Raw genomic sequence first — 13,143 nt, 5'->3', positions numbered from 1 at the left:
AATTATTGTGTTTTTGTTACCTTAGAAGGAGCTGTTTATATCTAAAAAGGGAGCAGGTTGTTATTTATGGCGATCGCCAAGTATGACTGCCATGTTTCTTCAGTAGCCCAGAATGGATAAATCAATAACTGACTCCAGATAGGGCTATTCGCGTTTTTGAGTTTTAGCATTTTCACCTCAGCCACTGTAGATAGAACCCTGAGAAACACTGATTTTTTAACATGTAACTACTTTATTCAGTGTTATTACCAGTTTAAATCACCTGGTCCATTTGTTTTGGAGAGGAAGAGACCTCTGCAGATAATTTGGCTCCTGGTAAAAACCTCCTGAACGTCTGGATCTTAAGTTATCAGAGAAAAAGATGTGAGCACACATTAGCAGGTGCCAAACAGCGTTGGAGAAACACTGATTTGTAACGTGAAACTGCTTTGTTCAGTGTTTTTACCGGTTTAAATCACTGGGTCAATTTGTTTCGGAAAGGAAGAGACACCCCCAGTGAACAGTGAAGGAATTCTAACCGGGAGAAGTTTCAGCTGGTTTCAATCTTAAGTCCTCAGCGCTAGATGCCATTAAATCCCCCTGAATCTTCCACACTGTTCCTTTAAAAAAGTTCTAAAATAATATGTATTTAAAAAGTAACTTTGTCTATTTTCTTTATTTTGTTTTATGTGTATTCATTTAAGAGTGCTTGTCTTTGAAGAGAGTCCAGAAGTTTGCCAAATGAAGTTAAATTCATGAATTTTTCCAAAGCTCTCCGTGGCGAAAACCCCAAAGTGGGTTTTTATTGGGTTTCTGATAAAGATAAAAACTTTGTCTGTTTTACACCACCTACAGAAAAATGGGACTTGATTTGATTAAGATCCATCTTTTCTTCTCTGTCAAATGAAGAGAGGTGTCTTAAAGTGCCTCTCATGCCTTTCTGTTTTCAAGACTCTTAACCATCCAGCAAATAGAATAGAAACTACTTCACCCACCACTTCAAACATAAAACTCAAACTGGAGGGAGAAAAGCTTTCATGTATTAATGTCAGTTTGTCCCCAGATGTTCTTTTCATTTATGTCTAAAGCCATGATGTATCTGAACATTAGCATTCGCATTACGGAATAAATTTGCATGTTCGTGTTTTCCTCGTGTGCCGTGGCGGCTGCGGTTTTACCCATTTTTTCAGCTTGTAGGAAAGGAACAGACTTTAAAACAACTCAACATCTGATTCAACCTTTGATTTGACACCATAGGTGATTGAGTAAACTCACAGGTTGCAGGTCGTTCATGCTGATCGGAAGCTCTCTCAGAGTCAGCAGCAGGTCGAGCTGTGTGCTCAGGCATGGGATGTTGCACATCTGTAGCAGGGAGGAGATGTGTGTTATAAGCTGTGTGTATACAGAGGAGAGCGCAATTATCACATCATCACACAACCTATTTCCATGTGATTATTCAGAATTATCTAAAAAGCAGTGCAGTGGGAGATGCTGCAGGGAGATAAAGTATTTGGATGGCTGCAGCTTATTCTCACACACTCAACTTCTTTGGCGAGATTACCTCAGGCTAAAGTAGAGTGCTGCAGGCCTGTCGACAGGCTGATTTAACAGAGAAACTGAAGGCTTGACACCTTGAAACGATTGGCTGAGCTGCCTAGTCGACCTTTGAGTCGGTGCTAACCTCTAATAAATCATTCCACGTTGTCAGACCGTCTCGCTCATGCTCAGGTACCGTCTCCTAAAAGCCAAAGGGCACCTGGTCTGACGGATGGTTAGGGAGAGATATTAGGATTAGTGTTAGGAATCAAGACCATGTAATCATTTAGCTATTTCTGAAAAAAAAAAAAAAAAAAAAAAGAGAGAAATATCCGAGAATGTCATCCTCCACATTCTCCAGCACAGTGCTCCTTGTCTTGTCACATTTTCTGACACATTTTAAATTTCTAATACAAGGTTAACAGATCACACTGATTCCATGCCAAGGTAACAATTTACAATTTAATTCCTCCTGGGGGAAAAAAATGTGTTCACACATTAATCACTCAGTTTAAAGTAGTCACACTCTCGGGTGTTTTGCTGACTTTAACTCAGATCCATAATCAGAAGCTCTCGTGTTCATTAAATCGGAGATATAAAAGAGGAATACTCTTTTGCTTTGGCACAGCACACGATTGAAGTTCCCAGAGAAAGCATGACAGGCATGATTTAAGATCATACAAAGACCTCATATACAGTGTTGTGCAACACTCTTGGAAAAGGGTAGCCTGCAGAAGCCTTATTAGGATTTGATTCATTTTAGGGAAAAGGTCAGTGCTTCCACACTAATATGCTTTTAGTTTTCTTTAATGGTAGAACGTTTGTTCTCAGATGCCACTCTCGTGTCCTCCACAGTCATCCTGAGAGGAAAGTGATTATTCAGAACTGTTAGACAGATAATCAGGGCATTTTCAGCCATCTAAAGGAAAACAAGTCTGAAGAGTCTGCAGCCGTGCTTTCAGCTCTGTCAGGCAGTAGACATGGGCACAGTGGTGTTTTGAGCTAAACGCTAATGGCAGCACGCTAACTTTCAGCCCTTTCGACGGCTCTTTAAAAGTTCTTAGTCTGTGTTAAAATGTCTTAATAATCTTTATTTTTCCAATGTTGCATTTTAAAATCTCAAGATAATTGGCAACATTTGTGTTTTTTTAAATGATTTATTGAATGCTCATCGCATTAAGGTCAGGCACATCAGGATAGCAGAAACAAAAAACGCTCAAATTTTGTGTAAAGCCAGGATGCTCAGAGGATCAACTGTCTGTTAGCTAGCTATCACTCAGTACAGTTAAGTCCGACCGAGCTACAGTCATAGCTCGACTAGGCATGGGAGGGGAATCGATTTATTGACCGAAGTATGTCCAACTCCACTACAATAGGTGGCCATATGCCTCCTTTCAGCTTATTAGTATTGGACCATTTTCCGGTTGACCTATTACATCATAGACCAAACAATTGACAACCAAGTTAGCTACGGTTAGCTAGCGGCAAACTGGTACCATGGTGGACAACTTTACAGCTCTGTACATTTCGTCCGTCCAAAAATGCACAGCTCTGGATGTAGATTTAACCATGTTGTTACCGGCTTCTTCTTCTGTTGTGCATTTAATGCTATTCGACCTCCAGGTCAAAGCCCAGGGCGGAAACTGTGGAGCATGCTCAGAGCGCCTCGACCAGTTTGGGTCTGATTGACTGTATACATGCAGGAGTGATTTGATTCCCATTCGCATAATCTGTGTGTTAGTCAGACTTTGAAAAATTCAGTTTAGTATGATTTCAGTGGGACTAATGTGTTTACATGTGTTTTAAAACATACTGACTGTACTGAGGACGTGGCGTGGGAATGCTGCTAGTTTTCGGGGTTTTCCATCGTAAACTGTTGTGTGAACAGCAGACTGTGAAATCACCGTGCAGGAACCTTCAGCTGCCCAGGCTGCAGGACTCAGAGGAGAAGGACAAGCTTTGTTCCCAGGGCTGTCCAGTTCCTGAACTCCCAACCCCACTGATTCAGTATCCGCATCATTGCGCCCCCCCCACCACCACCACCACCATGCACTTTATATTGACTCATTTGTTTCTGACTGTCATTTGTTTATCAATTACTCTCCCTGTGTTAATGTTGAATTGGTGAAGAAAACTTGCATGCCTCCAGGGGGAGGCCAGGTAGGTCCAACAGCAAAACTTTATCAAAACATCATTTACAAACCCTCACAAAACTTGTGCAGTATAATACAATAGTTACATACAATAGTAATACAATAATTATTTATCCAGTTGTATGCTCAGTACTTCCCAAACATAAATTTTCACTAAAACCTATTTAAAACTCTTTTGCAAACCAGTAACCCAAGCAAGCTCATGCATTTGAATTCTGCTTGTGCATACCATTTTGGAGAGTTCAAAGCAGTGCATACCTAGGCCCACTACTTGCCTGTGCATGTGACTGATGGTGCAGTCACATGCAACGCCTCCTAACGTCTGATTTCTGATTGAGAAAGTCAGAGGAACCTCACCAACCCGACTTAAAAATCCAGTACAGCTGCTCTGCACATCAACAGCAGTGAAAGCTGCTGTAATATACTGTTTATTAGCACCTCTGTCTTATCATGTCTCATTAAAACAGCCATACAGACACAACTGTCCAACCACTGTCTGTTTAGATGTTACTACAGTGTTTTTGTGAGCAAAATATGGCATAATGTGTTCTCATCAACTGGTATTGCTAACAAGGGCTAACCTGGCTAGAACTGGTGTTGCTAATAACATCTTAGTTTTCCAACCTCTTGCCCTGGAATGCGACCAACATGGGAGTGAAGTCACTCTCGGCTCCAACCTCCGACTTCTGAGGTAAATTGAACGCAACATGTTTATGCAGATGTGTTTTAAATATTAAGCATATAACCATAGACAGAAGCACATAACAAGGCACATAAGCAAAAACAAGACATAAGCACTATTAATAAAACATAAGAACATACTATATGAGAGAACAACATAAAACCCAACATAGACCTAAGCACCTAGCCACAAACACACAAAAGCACAAAGCAAAGCACAAAGCAAGGACAACAGCACACAATACTATACTATACTATAAGTTGTGTGAGAGTTTGTAAACAGATTTTTGATATAATTTTGCTGCTGTGAAACTCAGACCTCTACGACTTCAGTTCATCAAGAATTTTCTCTGTTTTTGGATTCTTCGTTCACTGTGGAAGCATGAAAGAAAAATGAGTTTTCCTCATGAATTTAATACAACACAGGGTGAGTGAATATATATGCAAATCATTATTTTGGGAGGTAATCCTTTAAGACATTTCACAACAAACTAAAAATGTCAACCACAGGGTGGCTCTGCAGAAGAAGCCACAGGGGTCACTTAAGTCAGCATGATTCATCCTCTGGGCACCATGATTGTGAGTCGAAAATTTCATGGTGAGCTGGACGGTTAGCATGGCTGAAACAAGCTAAATCAAAGCACTAACAGACACATGTTGGTGATATGAGAGTATACAGAGAAGTACAAAGAGCATCCGAGGTTGACTGTGTGTCACGTGGAGAACACATTTGACTCCAAGTAATGGTGATGCTAAAAATCGTGAAACTGTGATGATTCACAAGAAATGTGTCAGCCCTTTCATTTTCTTTAATAATTTAATAGATGTTAGGGGGAGAATGTGTGGAATGACTGGAAAATGCAGAACATTAGATTTTGAAAAAAAAAAAAAAGTCTCAAAGGGGTGAGCAATCATCTCTAATCTTTCAGGTTTCAAATGATTGCCATTTCAGATGCTATTAAACACAATATTTGAATACCTGCTTTCGTTGGCAGCAGTAAAGAAGACTGATTATGTTGTTGATTTAGTGGCATTCAGGCTGACTGCAGTCTCGCACAGAAGGCTTGTGCCTCCTGAACTACATGATGTTTCCATAGGCGATGCCACCCTGTCTCTTACATACGAAATCCCTCATGACTGGTGTCAAATATTCCTGAAAGGCACTGTGGGCTGATCCCGCTGTTCATCTGTTACCCTCCTGCAGCCTTTAGCCAACCACACATGGGTCAGATGACTGCCAGGCATGCTGGAAGGTGATAACCAGATGAATGTTAAGAGCTTGTCATGACGCCTACAGTGTGTGAATGAGGAGGCAGGTAACAAGCCCTCCTAAAGAAAGTGCTGCATGAGCAGGAGGTGAATTTGTTTCATGGTGTCACAAGTCAAATCCAAAGCAAACTACATACTTAATTCTAGTTAATATGGAGAGCTATAAACTGTACCTCCATCATGTACTGGTCCACAATATGCAGCTCTGTCACAGGTCCCTTGTGTGATTTGTACTTTTCCACATCCTCCAACGTGGGGACGTACCTTGAACAAAAAACAAAGATGACATATGAGTATTTAAAATGTTTTAAAGGGCGAGAAAAAGATTTTGTCATTCAGCTTTTAACTGTGAGCGATGGAAACCTACAGGGAAACATTATTTTGAAATATCTATCTGTTTGGCGGCTAAATGCTCCACTGTGTTCACCGGCTAGTTGCTTTTTTTTTGCCAGAAACAATGATGAGAGCAGTAAGTGAACCAAAACAGTACAGCTGCATGCCATAAAACTAAAATATTTAGAATTAAAGTAGTGAGTTGTAGTCCTTTTCCCATTACACAGAGTCATTTGATGCATTGCCATTATAAAAATACAAATTACAGCTGCGTTAAGTAGGGTTGGGTGATAGTGAAATTCCCCAATTGACAATATTGCTTAAATTCCTGTTAAATTCACCTAAAACACCTATTCAAAGCAAACCCAAAGTCAATTAAAAACTAACCTTGTTCCATTTTAGTACATATACATGCATGGTCTATTTTGAAAGGTAACACTCAGCAGTCAGAATCACTGTAAGTGCTTCTGTCATTGAGTTATATAAATTTTAATACACTGGGGAAAAAAAAGACTTTTTTTATGTTACGCCTGAATATTTTCCTGGAAAAAGGAGCTACAGATGACTGCAGGTATTAGCTGGAAAACATAATGGGGCCATGTCATGAAGCTTCACACAGTCCAATTTCAAAGTAGGTAACAAAATCACAGAAAATAAACATTTTACATGTTTTTCTAGGGTTTTGTCCAGGAGCTTTTCAAAAAAGCATGTGAATACTAGTGAAAAACAAATCAACATAGACGGAAATGTCTATTTAGGAGCTTACTGTATACAAACACCTCTAGATAACCTACAGTGATAAGAAAGACTGTTTATTCCTTTAAAACAACAAAGGAGCCATTTGTTTTCTGTGTATTTATAACAGGCTATATTGACAGTATTGCGTTAAAAACTCAGGAGTGTCGTTGACTACAAGACCCCTAAGCCTCAGGTGAGGTGGGCCAATCGCTGGCTCTTAAGATACCTCTAAACTACAGGAAATGTTAGTGACGTATGTTTCTCCAGCTCAGGCCCTGGTAGGTTATTAAGGCCATAGCAACAGCAATGGAAGCTCCCATTGGCTCGAGTGAGGTGTCAATGGAAAGGCCAGGAGCTTGCCTCCATTTTGAGATTCAGTTGTCGGTTTGTTTATATGCACAGCGGGAGACATTATGGATTATATGTGGAGAAATATTAACATTTGAAAGGATGTAACAGGGATGTATTAATGTGTTTGGATTAAATATTTCGCTGGATTTAAATCCTCTGGACTACTGTTAGTGTGTGAGAAATGAAATGGGAGCTGTGTAAACTGTGATTTGGTCTGGATAATACAAATCTGTGGATTATGATGATGCTTCATAGGCGAGTTATAACTGTTTGTTTTTAGTCTGATGGAAGCGTTTATTAAGCCTATTGTGGTGGTTTCATCTTGAAATGGTCAGCATTAATGGCAAAGAGCATAGCTTACAGATTTTATGTCATATGAGTAAACGACTTAAACGCCTACAAATACAGCAGTTGTTTTACATATAATCATCATAAATCACCTTAGGAAGGCCATCAGATTTCTAACAGTTTTGGGAAAAAAAACAATATACAAGACCCACATAAATATCTATGGACTGCAGCCACATATGTTGAAGTACTCATCAGTGGCCACGATGTGTAGGCAGTAAGCGCTATTTCACACAAGGTCATGCTGAGATTAATAAATCAAATCAGTCAACTGGTGAGGTTTCTTTTATTCAGTTGCACGTTTGACTGTCCTCATTCGGTCTCGCCACTGTTAACTGTCACGTTTATATTTTCATCTTTGTGAAAACTCCAGTGATTGGTTGATTGCTCACTTTGGTAGAGGTTTGTGACTGGAGTTGGTGGCAGATTTGCATATTCTGTTGAATTGTGCGTCTTGCGATGGGAGCAGAAATTTGTGGTGTTTCCATCTTTAGTCACGTTGCACGTCGCTTGCAATGCTGTGTGTCAGACAGAGTGGTGAGCAATACCGGGGCCCCGCAGGGGAGTGTCCTCTCTCCCTTCCTCTTCACCCTCTACACCACGGACTTCAGCTATTGCACTGAGACCTGCCATCTTCAGAAGTTTTCTGATGACTCTGCTATAGTTGGTTGTATCAGCAAGGGTGATGAGGATGAGTACAGGGCTGTTGTGGATAACTTTGTCACATGGTGTGAGCAGAACCTTCTGCAGCTCAACGTGGCAAAGACAAAGGAACTGGCTGTGGATCTGAGGAGGACCAAGACACCGGTGACCCCTGTTTCCATCCAAGGGGTCAGTGTGGACATTGTAGAGGACTATAAGTACCTGGGGGTACACATTGACAATAAACTGGACTGGGTTAAGAACACTAACACTCTCTACAGGAAGGGCCAGAGCCGTCTCTATTTTCTGAGGCGACTGAGGTCCTTCAACATCTGCCGGACTATGCTCAGGATTTTCTATGAGTCTGTGGTGGCCAGTGCTATCCTCTATGCTGTTGTGTGCTGGGGCAGCAGGCTGAGGGTGGCGGACGCCAACAGACTCAACAAACTGATCCGCAAGGCCAGTGACGCTGTGGGAATGGAGTGTGACTCTCTGATGGTGGTGTCAGAGAGGAGGATGCTGTCTAAGCTACGAACTATCTTGGACAATGTCTCACACCCACTCCACCATGTGCTGGTCAGGCACAGGAGTACTTTCAGTGGGAGACTCATACCACCAAGATGTACCACTGAGCGCTGCAGGAAATCATTCCTGCCTGTGGCCATCAAACTGTACAACTCCTCCCTCTGAGTGGCCCTGAGACTTTTTCACACACTGCAATAATTTAATTTAACTTGTGCAATAACCCCATTCACCCTGACTGTATATATTCTGTTTGTGTAAATAATCTTGTTCAGTTTACAATATATATATGTATATATATATATATATATATATATATATATTTATTTGCGTTTATGTTTGTTAATAATTCCTGTTTATTTAACTATATATTTGTTAATACTACTGTTTAAATTTCTTATATTTTTACGTATCTTTCCTTTCTTGCAAGGAGCACCTGTAACATAAATAATTTCCCCTCGGGGATCAATAAAGTATTTCTGATTCTGATTCTGATAGTTCCGACTTGTAAATCTCACAGCTCACAACATGCTCTCTGGCTATCCTTTTTCGTTTGGTTCAAAACCAAAGAATCGCCAAATCATGGCATTCTGATTCTTTTTGTTAAACGTGTGCTGCTGAAGTTTCAGCTACATGCATAATTACGGACAGCATCAGAAATAGGCTAACATGTGTGGTTACTTTTTTTGTAATAGGCTAAGTTACAACAATACGGTGACACATTCGGAAGGCAAAGTGACAGAATAATTGACTGTCTGTTATCATGGACATGTGAGGATCATTATGGTGTTGAACAATAACCATGTTGTATCACCCAAGCCTTTTACACACAGTATTTTGATCCATTGCCATTATAAAAATACTGATTATAGCTGTTTTAAGGGTCCACATCAAACAGGCAAGAGAGACGATGTAATCACATGGCTTAGCATACAAAACAATCACATGCAAAAACAAAAATCACCCTCACCTGACAAAACGGAGGAAAGCCTGACAACAATCACAAAAGTAAAAACCTTCCTTCTACAGCTGATATCTGTAGGTGCTATAATGAATATTTTATTGCTGAGAGGAAGGAGTGCATGTTGAAGATGTATACCGGTCAGCTGCATATGGAATTATGGATTTGATTTCTTGTGATAGTACAACCAGTATGTGAAATACTGGATCTCTATCTAAATAACATCTCAAATTTTGAGAGTTTGTGCTTTATTTGCATGTCACGTTATATTGAAAATTGAGGAGCAGAACAGAAAAAGCCGCTGACAGTGAACAGCTGCAGCAGCTGGCACGTTTAATGGCATCACTGGTTACAGCTGATCAGACTACAGATACAGGGTAATTAATACATTTGAACTGTGCAGTTCTGTTCCTTGTCTGTATCTTTAAAAAGTCCCATTTGTGTCTTTAAAGTACAATAAGCATAAATGAGCCCATGAGCAAAATATCAGTCCTTATTTATTCAACAGGCAAAAAAGAAACCACAACAACAAACCCCCAACATAGACTCATTTTAAAAATGTATGTCACAGCTGGGAATGTTTTTTTTTTTGCTTTCCCATTTTAACCTTTGCCTCTTCATGACATCACATGTTCTTTAGCTCCCTGCCTTGGACCGATGCCATTACATTGATTTCTAGTGGCCTGGAGAAAGGCAAGTGATTAAAAGCCAAGTAGCGCTGATGGCCCTCGTCAGCTTCTATAAAACAGCACGACGCTGATGTGAACAGCCATTTACTCACTTGCACTGAATTTGAACCCCGCTCGTCTTAAATTGGACTTCCTCCTCCTGTCATTTCCGTGCGTTCTGACCTCAAACCAAAGGCATTCACTTTTTCATGAGCCAGGCTATGTGCCACTGGAGTAGCTCCGGCCATTAATATTGCAGCACCTGTTGGGAGTGGTTCTTTCAAAATTGTATTCCTCAGGCCTACGCCACAGCGCATTAAAATATATATTATGTTTTCATAGAATAAATAAAATCCTCCACACAGTACATTAGATCACTCGCCCTCCAGGAGGTCAGCAACCAAAGCCACTGAGTAAACTGCAGGTACGAGTCAGGAAGCATTTTACCCACCTCCACTGTTTTATTCCCAGAGGCATGTCAATAGTTTCCATTTCCGCAAATAACCCGAGATAAAATTTTTATCAGTAAGCTGCTCTGGTAAAAGGTTCTGGCATCTGCTTTTTAGTATTAGAACACTGTGAAGACTGCTGCGCAAACCATGTGTCTTCCTCACATGAGCTGGCAGCGGTTTCCCCTGTTCCACATGCTCCTGACTGCAACATGCACTCACATCCCTCGCTGATGATTTGCTTGGCTGCTAGTTTTGTCTCTGCCAACGGAAACACACATCAACCTCCCATGAACTCAGGCGCAGAAAGTCATTCACCTCTCAGCTTCGGTTGTGACGCTATCAGGAATGAATACAAATCAGAGTTTTTTGGCACAAAGTCATACCTCCTCAGAGAGGTGATGTGCTCATCAGACAGGCCTCCATCTTCCTCATTAATGATGAACAGTTTGTCCTTCAGCTCTCCCGGTTGCACTGGAAAACTTTTGAGGAAAATGTCTAGAAGAACAATAGATTAAAAAAAAGTCAACAACACTCAATGGTACATGAAAGCTTTCCTCTTGACAGATAGTCTTCTCATCGTGCGATGAAATGACTCAAAAAGCATTCTGAAGACAAAGGGTCCTTTGCTTAATTACTTTCACCAAAATGCCTAAGGGAAATGCACAAATTTGCATTCTATCAAGTCAAAGCTGATGTGAATTTTTTTTTTTTTTGTTTTACAGAAAATGCCTTTGCATAATTCACAAGCAGTGAGACACATTCATTAGGAGCCAGCTTCAGGAATTTTAGACATGTATGTAAAGTACATGGTGAGTTTAACAAAATACAGCCGAGATGCTTGAGCCAGAGTCAGACACTCGGGCATTGATTTGGAAGTGTCACTTCCAATTTTCTCTCATGAAGCTGTGAGGTTGTCAGCTAACTTGTGATGAAAACTTTTCCAGAAGTGGAGCTTTGTTGCCCTTAATTTCAAATGCTGAAAATACTCCCGAAGACATGTAAAAAGGAATACTTTGACATTTTGTGAAATGAGTTTTCTTGTTGTTAGATGAAAAGATGGCAGCTCAGTCGCCAGAATAAAATGTTGCCATTGTACATTTCTCCAAACCACGGATATGCTTAAATTGTACATTTCATACAAATGACGTAGGGTAGATTAAACATATATGAGCTGAGTTTCTCATCAGTAGTAGAGGTGGTGAATGGCATGGCATGTAGGACCACTGTTGAAGACCAAGCTGCAACCTCCAGGGCATAATAAAGTGCCAAAAACTGCAGTTCCTCTAATGACCACTTGAGGCTGGCTCCAGAAGCGAGTCAATCCCAATAGATCCCCATGTTAAAATGCCCAAATGAACATGTTTATAAAAATGGTTTGGGTCTCTAAAGCTAAATTCCCTGTTCTTGACAACTGCACAGGGGGTGAATTTATATATAACCCGTCTATTTAAATGGTATTAAGGTTTAAAGTTATGAATATTTAGGGGGTGTGAGGCAACACTACAGTCTATGACTCATCCACAGTTCCAGTCTCTCACGTCTGGCACCAAAAAACCAAGAAGGCGACGGCCAAAATGCCGAACACAAAGCTTCAAAACGGGAGTCAACAAACCAATTGGTGCTATGTACCTATGTCTATTATTTTTGTACAGCCTATTTTTAAGACCGAAAAAGCAGGTGTTTTGTAATGACTGTTTGGGATATGTCCAGCTGTGTTTACAGCAACAAAAGCTCATCTTTTAACCCTTTGAAACCAGAGCAAATTGGCTTGATTTCTTTTAAAAACATGGGAAGAAGGCAATGAGTAACGAAAGAAGAAAATGACCCAGAAAAATTAGCGAGATTAGCAGAAGGAGAAAATTAAAAACAAGAAAATTAGTTTAAAAAGAACGGGAAAAAAACAAAGTTAATTGTGAAAGACGTCTGAAAGCAGTGCAAGAAAAGTGATGTTGCTCCAGGTTTCAAAGTGTTAAGACCAAATATGATGTTTTAGTAACCTTTACCAAATGGTTCTTGTGCCTAAACCTCACCACAGCATTGTCACAACATAAAATTCACAACAAATACGTAAAGAAACATAAAGTTTCAACATAACCACTCCATATGAAAGGTACAAATGTAACACATCAATAAGTTTGCAGAAACATACAATGCCAATATTTCTTCTGGCGACTGGGATGACGATCGATACCACTGTCTGGTATTAAGCTACATATATGATATAAATACGTTTTTATATAAATTTATGTTCTTCTCAACCGTAGTCATTTATCAATTTCTTTAAATGTAATTCTCAAATTCATTCATATAATACAAACAGGTTAATCAGCTCCATTGTTCTTTTTACAAAACAAAACTTGGCCAGTCCTCCCTCAGATATCGTAGTGCACAGATTTGGAGCACCAAAGAACATGGTGTCAAGAGCTCTTTATGTTTAGAACATTTTAAAAGGACATTATCATTACATTTAATTCATGATGTCGAACTATTTCTCGATTATTCCCCCTTTT

At 40.0% G+C, this 13,143-nt stretch overlaps 1 protein-coding gene and 1 long non-coding RNA gene across 4 annotated transcripts in view; one reads left to right on the top strand and one right to left on the bottom strand.

Annotated features, from left to right (window-relative positions):
- The window catches only part of LOC125891828 (uncharacterized), a 70,620-nt gene that overhangs the window by 34,664 nt on the left and 22,813 nt on the right, over window positions 1-13,143 (bottom strand). For all 3 annotated transcript variants that reach the window (XM_049581365.1, XM_049581367.1, XM_049581368.1), the window contains exons 9-11: window positions 11,017-11,128; window positions 5,792-5,882; window positions 1,255-1,341 (exon numbers count right to left, since the gene is read on the bottom strand). In XM_049581365.1, coding sequence (XP_049437322.1) covers window positions 1,255-1,341; window positions 5,792-5,882; window positions 11,017-11,128 — 290 coding nt within the window. The remainder of the gene's footprint in view (window positions 1-1,254; window positions 1,342-5,791; window positions 5,883-11,016; window positions 11,129-13,143) is intronic.
- Window positions 1-13,143, top strand: part of LOC125891890 (uncharacterized) — a 75,341-nt gene that overhangs the window by 46,357 nt on the left and 15,841 nt on the right. The gene's annotated exons all lie outside the window — the stretch shown is intronic.

Source organism: Epinephelus fuscoguttatus, linkage group LG7, assembly GCF_011397635.1.
Source record: "Epinephelus fuscoguttatus linkage group LG7, E.fuscoguttatus.final_Chr_v1".
NCBI classification, from domain to species: domain Eukaryota; kingdom Metazoa; phylum Chordata; class Actinopteri; order Perciformes; family Serranidae; genus Epinephelus; species Epinephelus fuscoguttatus.
The sequence above is the reverse complement of the archived record's forward strand: the minus strand, read 5'-3'. Positions and strand labels throughout refer to the sequence as shown.